The 13,908-nt window shown below is 39.4% G+C and overlaps 1 protein-coding gene across 4 annotated transcripts in view; it reads left to right on the forward strand.

Moving 5' to 3' along the window:
- The window catches only part of pkn1a (protein kinase N1a), a 41,037-nt gene that overhangs the window by 11,338 nt on the left and 15,791 nt on the right, over positions 1-13,908 (forward strand). For 2 of the 4 annotated variants that reach the window (XM_029500895.1, XM_029500921.1), the window contains exons 1-3: positions 10,810-10,938; positions 11,706-11,900; positions 13,579-13,684. In XM_029500895.1, coding sequence (XP_029356755.1) covers positions 10,897-10,938; positions 11,706-11,900; positions 13,579-13,684 — 343 coding nt within the window. In that variant the 5' untranslated portion in view covers positions 10,810-10,896. Of the gene's footprint in view, positions 1-10,809; positions 10,939-11,705; positions 11,901-13,578; positions 13,685-13,908 lie in introns of those variants that run through there. The other 2 variants (XM_029500902.1, XM_029500911.1) reach the window with 1 other exon arrangement.

Genomic DNA, 13,908 nt, shown 5'->3' on the forward strand with positions numbered 1-13,908 from the left:
TGCCATAGAATCAAGATAAAAGATAACCCCTTCATCACTAGAACTCCATCATATGCACACTTACACAGTGTGTGAGTCTTGAACTTCTTGCCCCATGTAAGTACATTTTAGCCATACCTGAAATGTGACTATTAATATTCACAGCACATTTTTTGTGGAATTGTATCATGCTCAAGGTGAATTCATTCTGATATTAAGTGACAAGTAAGACATTTCAATAATTTAGCACCCCTTTTATTCTGCCATTTTTAATTTTGTTCTGTTGCCATTGTAACTATTTACCACATGCATTTTAATATGGCGATTAAAATGTGTAGAAAAAAACACATGTAACATCACATCCAGCTAAACAGACAGTGAGACTTTGATGGCTTTACCTGTCGTACAGAACATTGAATATCTTCTCCTTTAATTTCTCAGTGCTGATTTGACCCAAAAGAAGATGTGAAGAATATTTAAATAAACAATGACAAAAGGATACTAAACTAAACTTTTGTGGGCGCTTCAGAATGCTGTGAAGCCAAGAAACTATTGCCTGCCCAAACAGAGTCAAACAAGTCAAAAAAAAACGCCAAAGAACTACATGGAAAATAATAATTTAAATTCATGCTGACTAAAACCAAAGTGAGGTGCTGACCTCATTTTTCTTCTCCTTCTGTCTTTTCTTAGGGCTTCATCCTTTCCATCCTCCTCCCTTCTCCACTACCCTCTGCTGCCTTTCAAAACATACTGTACAGACCGTGACTTGCTTTGGCTTCAGAGCTGTGAGATTTCTGGAGGCACAAAAGACAACATTGTGACTGTGAACTTGAATGGCCAGATACTAGTTAGTTCAAATCTGTGCATTGGACAAAAAAGTGTTCAGACTGAATTGAAAGCTGATTTTACTGTTTAGGAATTTGATTTAATGTGCAGCCCTGTATTGTATATATCAGACTAATTTACAGCCAATTTTGTTCTCAGTTCACTCTTCATCCATTAATACAATCTCTCTCTCTCTCTCTCTCTCTCTCTCTCTCTCTCTCTCTCTCTCTCTCTCTCTCTCTCTCTCTCTCTCATCCCCATCCCTTCTCATGCTCCTTCCTCCCTCATGTGTTTGGCAGAGATAGCCTCCTAGCAAGCTCTCATATGCTTTTTTTTTTATCCATCAGTGGCCTTTAGCATTGTGGGTCAACCACCATTCCTTCCTCCTCCACTTGCTTCTTTCTCACTTTTGGCTGACCACCCTCCCTCTCCTCCTCCCATACCTCTGACTGTCCACTTCACTCAGTCAATCTGTCTCTGCTCAGAGGCTTTTTTTTTGGTTTCATAGGGAGGATGGGATCTGTCTCTCCTCTCCTCTTCTCTGTGGTTCTAGAGAAAGATGTTTGGCTTTATCGAAGCAGAACATAGCCTCCTCACAACTGTTTCATCCATGTGGAATTTATCATAATGCGAAATAAATGGAGATTGATGAGGTAGAAATGTACTCTGGGGAGGGGGAGCTGTGACTTTACTGTTTTAACTCCTCTGCAACCCTCCCTGCTCTCATTTACCTTTTCCTACATCCCTCACTCTCCTCTCCCTTTATTTCCTGCCAGGTTTGCTGTTGTCACCACTCAGGCGTCTCAGGAATGCCTCCAGATGTTTTCTTTATATGACTTACTCTTTCATTCTCCCTCTCTCTCTCTCTCACACACACACACACACACACACACACACACACACAGTCTTTTCTTTTCTTGTGCACATAAACAGCATGTGACACGTTTTGACTTCATGTTGAAACTTGTACCTAAACACTGCACTCAAATCCCCTTGCAATAACAGACCTGAAGAGTAAGTGTCTCCATCTATTTTTCAATGTGAAAAATACTGACTTCAAATATGATGCTCAAATATGAGCATCACAGCAGCCAGGCTATTCATTTCCATTTCTTTACTGTAAAATAAAGACATACCTATAGAATACAGTGGTATCAGTGTTCATGCAGCTCTGCAGGTTTGTCTTCCTATGATGCTCATAGAGGGAGAGACCCCAGACCTGTGAGAGCAATTATGCTGACATCTCTGCTCAGGCTACACACGCACACGCACGCGCACGCACACGCACGCACACACACGCACACACACACACGCACACACAAAAACACATAGTATATGATTTGTCACGGAAACTAGCACAAAAGAGCTGAATATCCTGTGCTAAATGATTTATCTGTAATGTGGGATTTATCTTTTTCATGTTGTTTTGACATTTGACGTGACATTTTCTTATTAAACCAGCTTCTATCATTCACTAATACTAAAAGATGTAGAATAGATGTAATTCAGCTACTTGGTAGTTTCAGCTCGTTATCTTTTTATAAATAAACATCCATTTAGACTTTCTTTTTTAAGTGACAACGGACCCAGATGACCACTGTAAAGACACATGGTGAGTTACTCTGGGTTTTTTTGTTTTGTTTAGATTTTTTTTTTATCTGTCTGTGCAGTTACTATGCAAAGATACTGAAAAAGCTTGTATAACTATTCCAATATCATTGGCTTGAATAATAGAGACAGGCCAAAATAAACAATGGAGAGGACTGCCTACAGTCTAGCTGTAGGCAGTTAGACTGTAATGTGAGACTAATGAAACTGTCGAAGTGACAAATCAAAATTTGCACTGTTTCTCCGCAATCTGACTGATAAGGGGTGTGTGCTTGTTTTTTTTTTTTTTTTTTTTTTTTTAATAAAGCAAATCTAAAATATTCATCCAAACCATATCAAGCCTGTGTCTGTTTTTGCAGCAATCAGAGGACTTGGCTAATTAAAATGATAAATTGATTGGATAGTTTTCTGGTATAACTATGTTAAATTTGTTAACACTTAATTTTCTTGGCTTTGGTTGCAAAATTAGGTCAGTATTTACAGGCCCTGCACACAAGGTGCATCCTCATACAGTAGGTATCAAAGATTTCATCTTAAATTACAGCAAGTATCTGTCAGCAGGTATACTTCTGTATTATTTTTACAGTAGTATTTGCAACTGTTGTGGTCAGAATTAATAAATTTGCTCCACTTTCCCAATACGGTGAATCCTCAGTGAATAGATAGAATTTTCAAAATGCAGCCATGTCATACAAGCCAAATGTTCCACTTGAGGCCAGTATGTGTTAATTCTCCCACCTGGATTCATTTTAGCGTCTTACTGCATCAATCATTCTCCAAGTCCTTCTCCAGGCACCTCCTACTGTGTGCAGGCCTTTTCTGTGCATTAGCCTGAGGGTGACTGACAGCTATAAAGCCTCTTCACTGACTCAGCAGGGCAGGGATTGCACCGTAGTTGACATGAGCCTGGTTTGCTCACTTAGCACAGCTTGGGCAAATAGTGACTGACAGGTCACCCGCTGTGTTGGGGATCCTTGCCCTGCTGATGAAGAGGAGGAATACAGCCAGTGTAGTGTCAGCTCAGTGTGAGTCGCTCCCTCTCTGGTTCAGTTGTTATGTATATTGCACCACTTCACCCTCGATAGACTGTGTTCACATTCCCACCTGGGGATGTTTGTCATTTAACATCTACCTCTGTGCACCAAGGTCCATTTGATTGAGTCATCCCTTGCTCTACTCTAAATATTTTCATATACCCTGGGTTTCAGCCATCTTGTTCCTACTGGTTTTTCTCTTACTGCTCTCCAGCAAACAGACAGAAATCTGCAAATATTCCATATTTTAACAATGCACAAGCATGGCAAAAAAATGGCTTTCCTCCCATTTGGATATTTCATTTGACTGTATTGTGTTTATTATTTTCATTAATATACACAGGATTCTCCTTGTGAGTTTCTTATTGTGCTTAAGCCCATTGTAGTGCATTGCAGTCTTCATGTCATGTCTTTCAGTTGTGATATTGTTTGTGTGTGTTGCAGTGTAAGCAATAGCTCAGGTGAGATTGAAGCACTCCACACGGGGTTTGCATAACAAAACAGGGCCTTCAGCATCAGGAGAGTCAGTGAAACAGACAAGGAAAGAGATTTAGAAACAAAGCACTTCCCCTGTGATTTACGCTTCAGGCTTATTTGGTCCCCTTAGGCCTTTCATCCATCAGCTGATGTCTGATGTAAAGAATAATGTTTTTTGTGTTTTTTGTTTTTTTTTTTTTTTTTGCCCGCCTTCTTGTTCCTCTTTCTCTAATTCAGTAACTCACTTTTACCAACCAGTGTTATGTCTTTCTCTCGTCTACTGTGTTTTTGGCCTCTAACATCAACTTAAAGCTGTAGTTTGAAGTTTAATAAACTGTTTTAATATTTTGTTCATAAAAGTAGAACATGGATGTAATTTGTTTCATGTCAGTTTAGTCTCAAAGATGACAATCTACTGCTTTGCTAGTCATTTTATTTGTGTTTTTTCTTTTTTCTCTACTTCTGTACTATTTTCTGTTCATTCAAACAAACAATCAGGAAAACAACAGATGCCTAATGCCTATAATCATGGGTTTTCAGCCTTGTTCTCAATTGTGTAGATAAGCTTAATTTCTTTTACATTTGCAGCATCACTTTTGTGCCTGTGTGCTGCATAAATCAGTCAACGTGCATCGGATAACACTGTAGGATGAAGCAATCCTGCTGTGTTGCTGTTTTGTTTTTACGGTTTAAATAAGCGTAAGATCAATGAGTTTGGGAATTGTTTGTTCTGAGACTGAAAATTTGGATGAGGCTCATAATGCGAGGTTTTCTCCCCTGCTGCCAAGATGCCCATGAAGGTCCATGCAGACCTGAAATGAAGTTGAGAACAAGTGGTGAAAACAATGGCTGTTAGGTGTAGACAAGTTTCAAGAATAGCATACCATTAAAACTGACAGATTCACCTTCCAATGCAAGAAGCATAGTTAAGACATAGTTAATTTTAATGTGTGCCAAAAGAGTTAGCTATTTTGCAAGAGTTTCCGTTTGAGAAGGGAAGTGGAAGGCCAAATTTGGGGGGTTTTGTGGAAACAAAGAGATGCATAAAGTTTACGGTCAGACAAATTTAGTATGACCCTTCTTTGACCTGGGAGGAAGGAGAGCAAGGCCAAGGTGAGGAGGGGTTAGAAGGAGAACAGTGGTGAGGATCTCTAGTAAAAGTGGAGCAAGATTGAGAACAGTCAGAGCAAGGTTGAAAAGAAGGGCAGGGGGAAGAATGAGATGCAGAAGAAGAGCAAGGGAGATGACGTAGGAAAGCCTGCAGGTAGGTAATATTACAAAAAGGTCAAAGGTCAAAAACTGGCTGTCCATAGCCCTCATTCTCATGAGTTTGTTTGTGTATGCAGGCGTGTTTTAGAGGATCAGGTCACCCAGTTCTGCCTATTTGATAGGTTGACAAGTTTAACAGCTATTTTGTGAATTAATGAAGATTTGAGTTTCTTGCCAATGCAGATTTGGTGATTCAGATTTTGCAGATATAAGGATTTGATAGTTGTAGAAATATCTAAATGGTCCAGTCACAGCTTTTCCCTCTTAGTCATGATCCTTTTTGATGAACACGAGTGCCCCAGTAGTTACACATTGTAGTTTCAGCATGGTCGCTGATTCATTGCTCTTCTCTGTCCCATTTCCATCTCCTTTCTTTCTTTCTGTGCTTATCTCTCTGTTCTGTCTGCCCTCTCAGCTGTGCCTCATCCGTCTCTCTCCTCCCTCTCTTCCTGTCCCCTTGCTGCTCCCTCTTTGTTTGACTTGTCTTTCGTTCTCTGCCTCTCAGACTGAGTGTCACTAGAACCACTTCTCTTTTTTTTTTTTTTTCCCCATGAGCATGACTGGAGAAACTTGCTTTTGCCATTTTTTTTTCTTCTTCTTTTCCTCAGTCTACATTGTAGATGGTGACCTTGCTAAAGATTGGCCATCATTATGAGTGTAATCATGCTATGTACTGAAAAGAACACTTTTATGCAAATGATACTATTTGCCAAACACATTTAAAGCCAATGTTAAAGCAACCATTTATCAGAGCACAAAAATAAATAAAAAGTTAATTCTTTGTTTTTGTTTTGTTTCTATCTTCCTCCTTTTCCACTCCTTGGCTGGGATTTACACGTATTTGCTACCCCTACCTCTTTCTGCATCTGCCAAGAATCTGCAGTGGTATTTCCCTGCAGGCTTGTCTTTTCAGCACTAACTGCGTTATGTGGTAGTAAAAAAAAACAAAAAATGTGAACAGTAAATGATGTTCAAGTCACTGCAAAACCATTACGTCATTTAGAGTAATGCTTTTGTCACACCAAATTTTGTAGCATGACTCAAGTACAATGTTGTCTTCCTTGAGCTAGAACTAATTAAGAAGGTGATTATGTGTATCAGCATGCCCAGCATCATCCTCCTAAAAGTTTAATTCAACCAACTTAGGTTGAAATGTATTAGAATCTATTACCATATATAACTGTTAGGTCTGATCATTTTAGCATGTACAGAAGTCTTTGTAATGTGAACTGAAGCCCCACATGAAATCCAAAATACTCAGATATATTATCACAGTAATGACAGAAAAGGAATTTAAATGAAAGATGCCCCCTGTTTTTTATTTATTTTTTCTTTCTTTTGCCCTTTATCTGTTGCAAGGAAATTGTGATCCATTCAGTGTCCTTGTTGAGTGAAGAGGAATAATTATCATTACCACTTTCACTTTTTGCTTCCAGGTGAAATGTTGCCAGAATTATTCCTTTATTCCTCCTTTTTTATGAGCTGTGACTTTGAACCCAGACAGCGCTCCACTTTCCTTTTTATCAACAGAACAAATGTCAATCAATGATAATAGCATTTTCACAAGCTGCAGATTCAATAGCCTTCTTGAGGACACAATGAATTGCATTTTAAAATGGCTAGTGGAGTCCAAAGCGCACACACCCTCAATAACAACACAGGCCTCAGTCGGACTGAGCCCTGTGGCCTCATTCGTCGAAAGACATGTCCTCACTGGAAAGTAAGAGGCGTTTTCTGTCTGTCTGTCTGTCTGTCTCTCTGTCTCTCTCTCGGTGTGTGTGTGTGTGTGTGTGTTCATTAGAGTGAATAACTCTCCTATTTTTGTCCATGTCATGCGTGCTTCTACAACTGTGCCTTTCTATGACCTCCATGTGGATACTTTCTCTGTACTGGGGGGGTCATTATCACTTTTGTGGGAAACTCCAGGCATTGTTCCACACACCCAAGACAAAATTTACCCCTGTTTTGCCTTGTCCATCCCCATCCACCCCTAGGCTCCTCTACTCTGCTCACACAGTCTAGTTGAATTAAGTTCACTTCGTGCTGTTATCTATTGAATTTGCGCATCATTACTTCCCCGTTCACTGCAGCTGCATGTTCCTCCCTGAGCTAGTTCACTAACAAGCTGAGTGGGATGAGTCATTTCTGCCTGTTAGCCATTGCCATCTTTGTAGTGTTAAACAGGGTCAACAACGAAAGGCTGAATTTGAGTGGTGCATCAGTTTCCTCTCTTTAACTGTTGAGCTCAGTTCATTGAAAAGGTCTCAGAGGAACATCACTGAAGCTTCTAAGTGAAATTGACACACTTTGCTCTGCCAAGCAAGTGGATGTAAATGTAAATGGAGTGTGACTCATCCAGTGTTGCTTCTTTGCACGACTGTACATGCAGCATGTGTGTCAGACATCTGTTGTTGTCAACATCTGCTACTGTTAATGACTTTAAAACATGCTGTGTTGGATGTGGCAGTGCACACGTGGCTGGTAACTGGACAAACAACATATCCTAGAACAACAATAAGCTTATGGTTTGGATCACAGATTTTGTCTAGTTTGCTGGGTTTTTTTTTTTTTTTTTTTGTTGTTGCTTCTTGCATAAAAAGGTTTTAAATGTTATATACTTAATGAACATCTGGCTTTGTCAATTATCAGTCAGGTAGTTTGCCTTGTCAAGCTACTCCTCTTATTACAGGTGTGACAGATTGTACACATTAATGTGGTTCGTATTAATGTTAGTGTGTTGTTAAAAAAAAAAAGACTGCTTAACTTCAATGTAATATGTCTTTGATTATCTTTGTTTGCTGTGTAATTATTTGAACAAGTCTTTTAGATGAGTATTGTATCTCTGTGAGTCTGTATTTAGCCACAGCAGTGCTTTGCACTAACTGAAGTAAAATACCAAAAACACTGACAATCCCAGTGACATCAAACTGATATGGTAGCTTGTTTGACATGTTGTTTAATCACTTAAGTTTGCCAATAGTACAGGAATGGTAGTAGTTTTGCAGGTATTCAGTCATAAACCAGAGAACTGAACACTCTCAAACAGCCAACCAGATGAACACCACCATTACAGTTGTACCGTATTTCAAATAAATTAATCCAGGAGTTGGAAAGACATCGCGAGAAAAGCCAGTTACTAACATGAGTTAGTGTCACTCTTGAAACTAAAAATACCTAATGAGAAGTTATTGAGAGTATAGCAAAAGAAGTCACACATCCTCTGTCCAATTCAGTCACACAAACCACTACAGCTGACACATAATAACATGGCAGTAAGGAGCCCAATACATGGTCACGCTGATGCACTCCAAGCTCTTTAGCATTGATTGATGCTGTAAGATGTGAGCAAACATTTCTTCATTGTTTAAGTGACAGGATCAGGTCCCCACAGGGAGGTGGAAAAAATGTATGGAGACACAAGATAAACTATCAGGTTAATATGATGTATTGGCACCATTCAGCTTGTCATTTTGATTTTCAATCATTTGGATCAGGAAGAGTGAGCAATCATACCCTGCAGGCATCCAAAGAAGGTTAGAGAAGAAGAATTTAAGCAGCGAGTCTGAACAGACAGAAGCACAAACCCGTGTTTATCAAACTCTTACTAAAGCTGAAATTAGTGCTATGCCAACTTCATCAGTTATGAATGAAGTTCTAAAATATTGTGAGCATTTCACAACCACACTGACAACAGTCAGAACTAGATAGGTAATGTTTTTGGGTTGTCCGTAGCTACTTACATATCATACTCATGACCCTTTTATCTCAGTAACATGTCGTTTCTTAAGATTTGGCAACATTCACATGCTATTCAAGGATGAATAGACTGAAATTTACCTCATGCTACTATGAATCTATCAGGAAGGCCCTTTAGGATATTTCATTACATCTGGCACAAACATTCACAGTTTAGAACTTGATGATCGTGTTTTGCCATCACAAAGCATGCTTCTGGCTACAACTGACAAATTTATAAACTAATTATATCCTCATAGACAACATAATGAGTTGATGACATATCCTGTTCCTATCCAAATGAAAGGTCAAATTCATTGTCACATTATCATGTTCTATGAAAGCCAATCTGGCCATTTTTCATAACAGCAACTGAGGAAAGGGGAGATTGTAACTATATTTCCTGTAACGTTGGAGACACGTACGGCAGTGAGCAGATAATTAGCGTTACAATAATTGTCTTGCTGCTGAAACTTTTTGAGATGGTAAATGCCTCAGTCAGTCTGCAAATTGAAATATACGTACATAGAAGGTCCTAAGGATGATTTTACTTTGATTGTAAAGCTTGAATGTCCAGTGATAGATGCCATAGTCTAGACACAGTCAAAGGACTCAAATCTGTTCTGTCTGTTCTCCCCAATCTTTTTGTGTTTCAGTCCTTTTTTATCTTTTCAGATGACAGGAATTTAAGTTGATGCCCCATCTCCTTTCTTGCCTTCCACAAATCTGCTGGGGGTCAGCAAGATGAGTCAGTGTCATGTGGGCTAACCACAGCCATTACAGCCATAATTAGCCAACTCTTGTAAGCTTAAATTCCTCTGCAATGACATGAAAACATGTCAAACATTTCCACAAACCTAGACTGTTTTCCCACAGCAGTCTAGCTGTTTTTATTTTCTTTCGTCATTATTGCTGTAGATACTAAAGTAAAGTAATCTGGGGAAATAAAATGCCACCTTTTGAGTAGGTCTCTTTGTCCATGAAAGGCCTTGTCTTCCTGTCCGTGGTCAGTTTTAGTGATGGCGTGCTACCACGAGTCCAATGAATTCCTATCAGCTGCTGCTCTGTAAGCATTAGCACAGAGCTAACGGCTGATCTTTTCCCACTTTTCTTTAGTTAAAGCCCATTGTCTTAAGTTTAATTCTGAGGGTTGGACAGTGACACCACATACACAAAGTACACACAATGTAGGTTTTAAATTGCTTATTCAATTTGCCGTGTGAAAGGAAGATCTTTGAAGTTTTATTAGACAAATTTGCTCCACCCACTGCTGCTTATGGACATGTTCGTGTTTTTAAATGAGGCAATATTTAAATCCCATAGCATTTTTGTATAGGGGAAGGGGAATCACCTTGGGATTTGTAAATGTGGGGCCCAAAGCAAATAAGAAGTTAAGCAAGCAGCAGAAATTCATCTTAACCTTGCTCTTTGGCTTTGATCCAATACTTAGAAAATACATCCTTCCCTTGTTTCCGCCCTCGAGATTATATCACCAACCCAACTGAGAGCAAAAAGAAAAAAACAAAAAATGCTGTCACAAACCGCTTTTGGTTAAATCTTATTAATCATTGCACATAAGCAGCTGAGGAAGACTTGACATCATATAGGCGTAATGCCACAGATCTGAGAATGATTTACAAAACCTTCAAGAGGGAGGATGTGTTTCTCTGTCCTCTTTTGTGTGTCTTGCACTACACTGACAGCAGCAAAATCACAGAGGAAACAGGAAAGGCCTGACCAGCTTGGTGTTAGGATGGATATCCTCTTTCAGAGGCGTTCCCCTCCTCTCTCTCCCTTAACTCTCCCTCTCTTTATCTCTTTTTATCGCTCTCCCTCCCCACCGTCCAACCCCCAAAAAACCATTTTGTTCACACACAGTGGCATTAACTGAGGGGCTGAGGTCAGGAGCAAATCAAATATTTGTGTCTTTCTGTTACATTTTTTGGTGTCTTGGAAATCTGAGCAAATCATGTGTTGGCATGGCGATGAGGAGGATGAGGACAGCTCAGAGGTGACTTGTTGTTGACGTGTTTGTTTGCTTTGTGTTTTGTGGCAAAGTCACTGCAATTTCTAGTGATTAACACTGTCCTGCTGTGTTCCTGATTTTGTTTCTACTTGAGTGTATTCTAACAAGGGTGAAAGTTGTAGCACTGCTAGAGTTCATTTTATCATCCTCACTGGTAGGACAAAATTCCTAGAAATTGTCAGAGACCTTTAACAAAAGCTGAGCTGTATTGTGTGTTGGTCTTCAAATGTGGAAGCGGTGTATTTATCACAAAGTCAAGAGAAGGACCAGATCATGACAATGGAGCGCACAGGTTTGCAGTTACTTAGATTTTGGTGTATGGTGGTGATTTTTTTTTTTTTTATCCCTTTAGACAGGAAGAGTATCCTGAAAATGCAGTCTCTTGTAAAAACTGGCATTGCAGACTTGTTTTTGAAATACTGTAAACATGGACTGAGGAAGGTTTTTCTCATTCCTTGCTGCTGTTCGAGTTCATTTTTTCCACCCTCTTGATTATTTTTACAGCTTTTTTGTTTTCACCCAACTTTGGCCTTTTTCCTCTACCACTGATGACTCGTGTCTCTTCCCCTCTATCTCTTTCCTTCTTTTAATATCCTATCCTGCTCAACATCTCTTCCCCTCCTGTCCATCTTGCTCTCAGCACCTTCTTTTGATGACCATGTTGTAAATTAAGGCCTGGTATTTTCTCAACAAGAACATATACTATGGTCTTTTTTACATTGCCTGACCTCTTTTTCTCTCTATCTGTACAGAGTGACCCAGGTGGTCTCTCAGTGCTGGAGCAGCTGGGTCTGGACCAGAACTCAGATTTCTCAGACTCTAGTGTTCAGCAGCTCCTGGACGAACAGCGTGAACGGATCCGCAGAGAGATACGCAAGGAGCTGAAGATCAAGGAAGGAGCTGAGAATCTTCGTAGGGCGACAACTGACAAGAGGAACGCTCAGCAGGTCAGCCACAGTTACCCTTAAACCCCCTGCAGGTTATTATCTCTTTTTGCTGCCCAAAAAAAGTGTTAGGGTTTTGTTTTCGTTTTTTTTTTTTGTTTTGTTTTGTTTTGTTTTGTTTTTTTTGTTGGATTGGGTCAAGCTTTCCCCCCCCACTGGTACATAAACAGGAACCCAATTCCTACCTGCAAAATTATCAGTGACAAACAAAGAAGAGTCCTCTGACACCATAACACTGGAAAATCATGGACTTCTATGTCAGTCATTAAACTGCTTTCCTGCACTCACACTGTTAATGGAACAGTGGCTGGTGAATCAGGCGCTGGAATGTGAAAATCTCATCCTGTTTGTCTTTACATAAAGCTGGGGACCGTCTGTAGGATCTGGCCAGGATTTTTTAGATCCATGAGAGGAACAATATCTGAACCAGGCTCAGTGACCATATATTTCCAAATAATGATGCAGGGCTCAGGTTGCTCAGTGCAGCTGTTGGGAAGCAGCAATGGTGTCAGGCTCTGTCTGTCACAACAAGTAATCAGCACCACTCACTCAGCTGGAGGATTTAAGTATTTAGGGAGGTTTTTTTTTTTTGTTTTTTTTTTTAGAAGCAAATTTTGGTCAATACTGAGCATTCAATAAACACGATAGGATTGTTGTGCTCATATATTAGGCTGGTACACAATGGTAAGATGAGCAATGAGCCAGTCATGAATGCCTGTCTCTGATTGACGTAGCTGAGTGACAATTGTTCCAGAAATGGTTTGCCAGTTGACCAAATGTGACTTTCAGATTCTCCGTTGTGTATTGTTCAGCGGAAAAGAGTTTTTGATTAGCCTTTTACTACCTGCATTTTGTGAAGTTGGGAGTTTTGTCACTAGATTGAGAAACTTAAAACACATTTTTTCGAAAACCATGGCTGCTTAGAGCAGAATCACCCATAATGCCCTCTTGTCTCTACTGTTGTCAGTGTGTGGCAATTTCACCAGCACAGGGTGTGTGCTTTGTGAGAGAGATATGAATCAAGATAAAAATGTGTGTTTTTAACGTTCTCTCTGAGTGATTACAGCTGTATAAAAAGCTGAAAGGACCATCTTACCCTTTGACTAATGCATTTGGTGATATTGTTGGACAATGTTGAGTTTATATAATCATAATTTTAGTGGCTGCTAAGTGGCAGTAACAAGTGGCTGACACTGGGCTAAATGTGATTTTGTTTATATGACTCTTAGACTGTTTTAATCTGCATCCTAAATTTGACACATTGACTTTATGTAGCACAACCAGATACTGCGTCTTAAACTACTGTTGTTTTGTAGTCAGAAAGTTAGAGGATGTGATAACATAAACCTGTCGGATTGTTCAAAGGTAAGGTACAACTTCTCACTGGTAAACAACTGTTTTTGAATTAATTAAGTCCTTTTCTACAAGGGTAAGGTAATTTGCCTGTTTGTGCTTGCAGAAAGCACATTAAACATTAAATAAGACAGGAAGCCAACATCAGAAGAACTGGAGAGCTTTAGGATGGACTCAAAGACTCAAATAGATTTGTTGGTATTTTTCAGTTCAAAGATAAATCCAAGTCTTTCATTCATCTTTGGTCCATTCTGTCAAACACTTTTCCATTCAGATAATAAAAGGTAGTGTTGCAATTTAATCTGCAATTTTTTTCCCCCCCCTACAGGTGGACAATCAGTTGCGGTCTTCAAACCGTAGGCTGGACGATCTGCATGCTCAGCTACAGGAGCTGGATGCTCACATTGTGGTAAAGGGAGGAGAAGAGAATAAAGGTATGTATGCCAGAAATGTTGCTCCTGTTTTTTCTCAAATCTAAAAAGTTCTTTAGCTCCCTTGTTTCTAATGGAACCACGCAAGTTTGGGAACTACTTTGTAGTGAAATGGAATTAGTATGAATTCTAATTGAATGTTGAATACAATTATCAGAGTACCTTCAAATAAATTCAAAAGGTCAAATTTTGCATAAGAATATTTTAATGAAATACCAAAGCTAACA

The sequence above is a fragment of the Echeneis naucrates genome, chromosome 1 (genome assembly GCF_900963305.1).
Source record: "Echeneis naucrates chromosome 1, fEcheNa1.1, whole genome shotgun sequence".
Lineage (NCBI taxonomy): Eukaryota > Metazoa > Chordata > Actinopteri > Carangiformes > Echeneidae > Echeneis > Echeneis naucrates.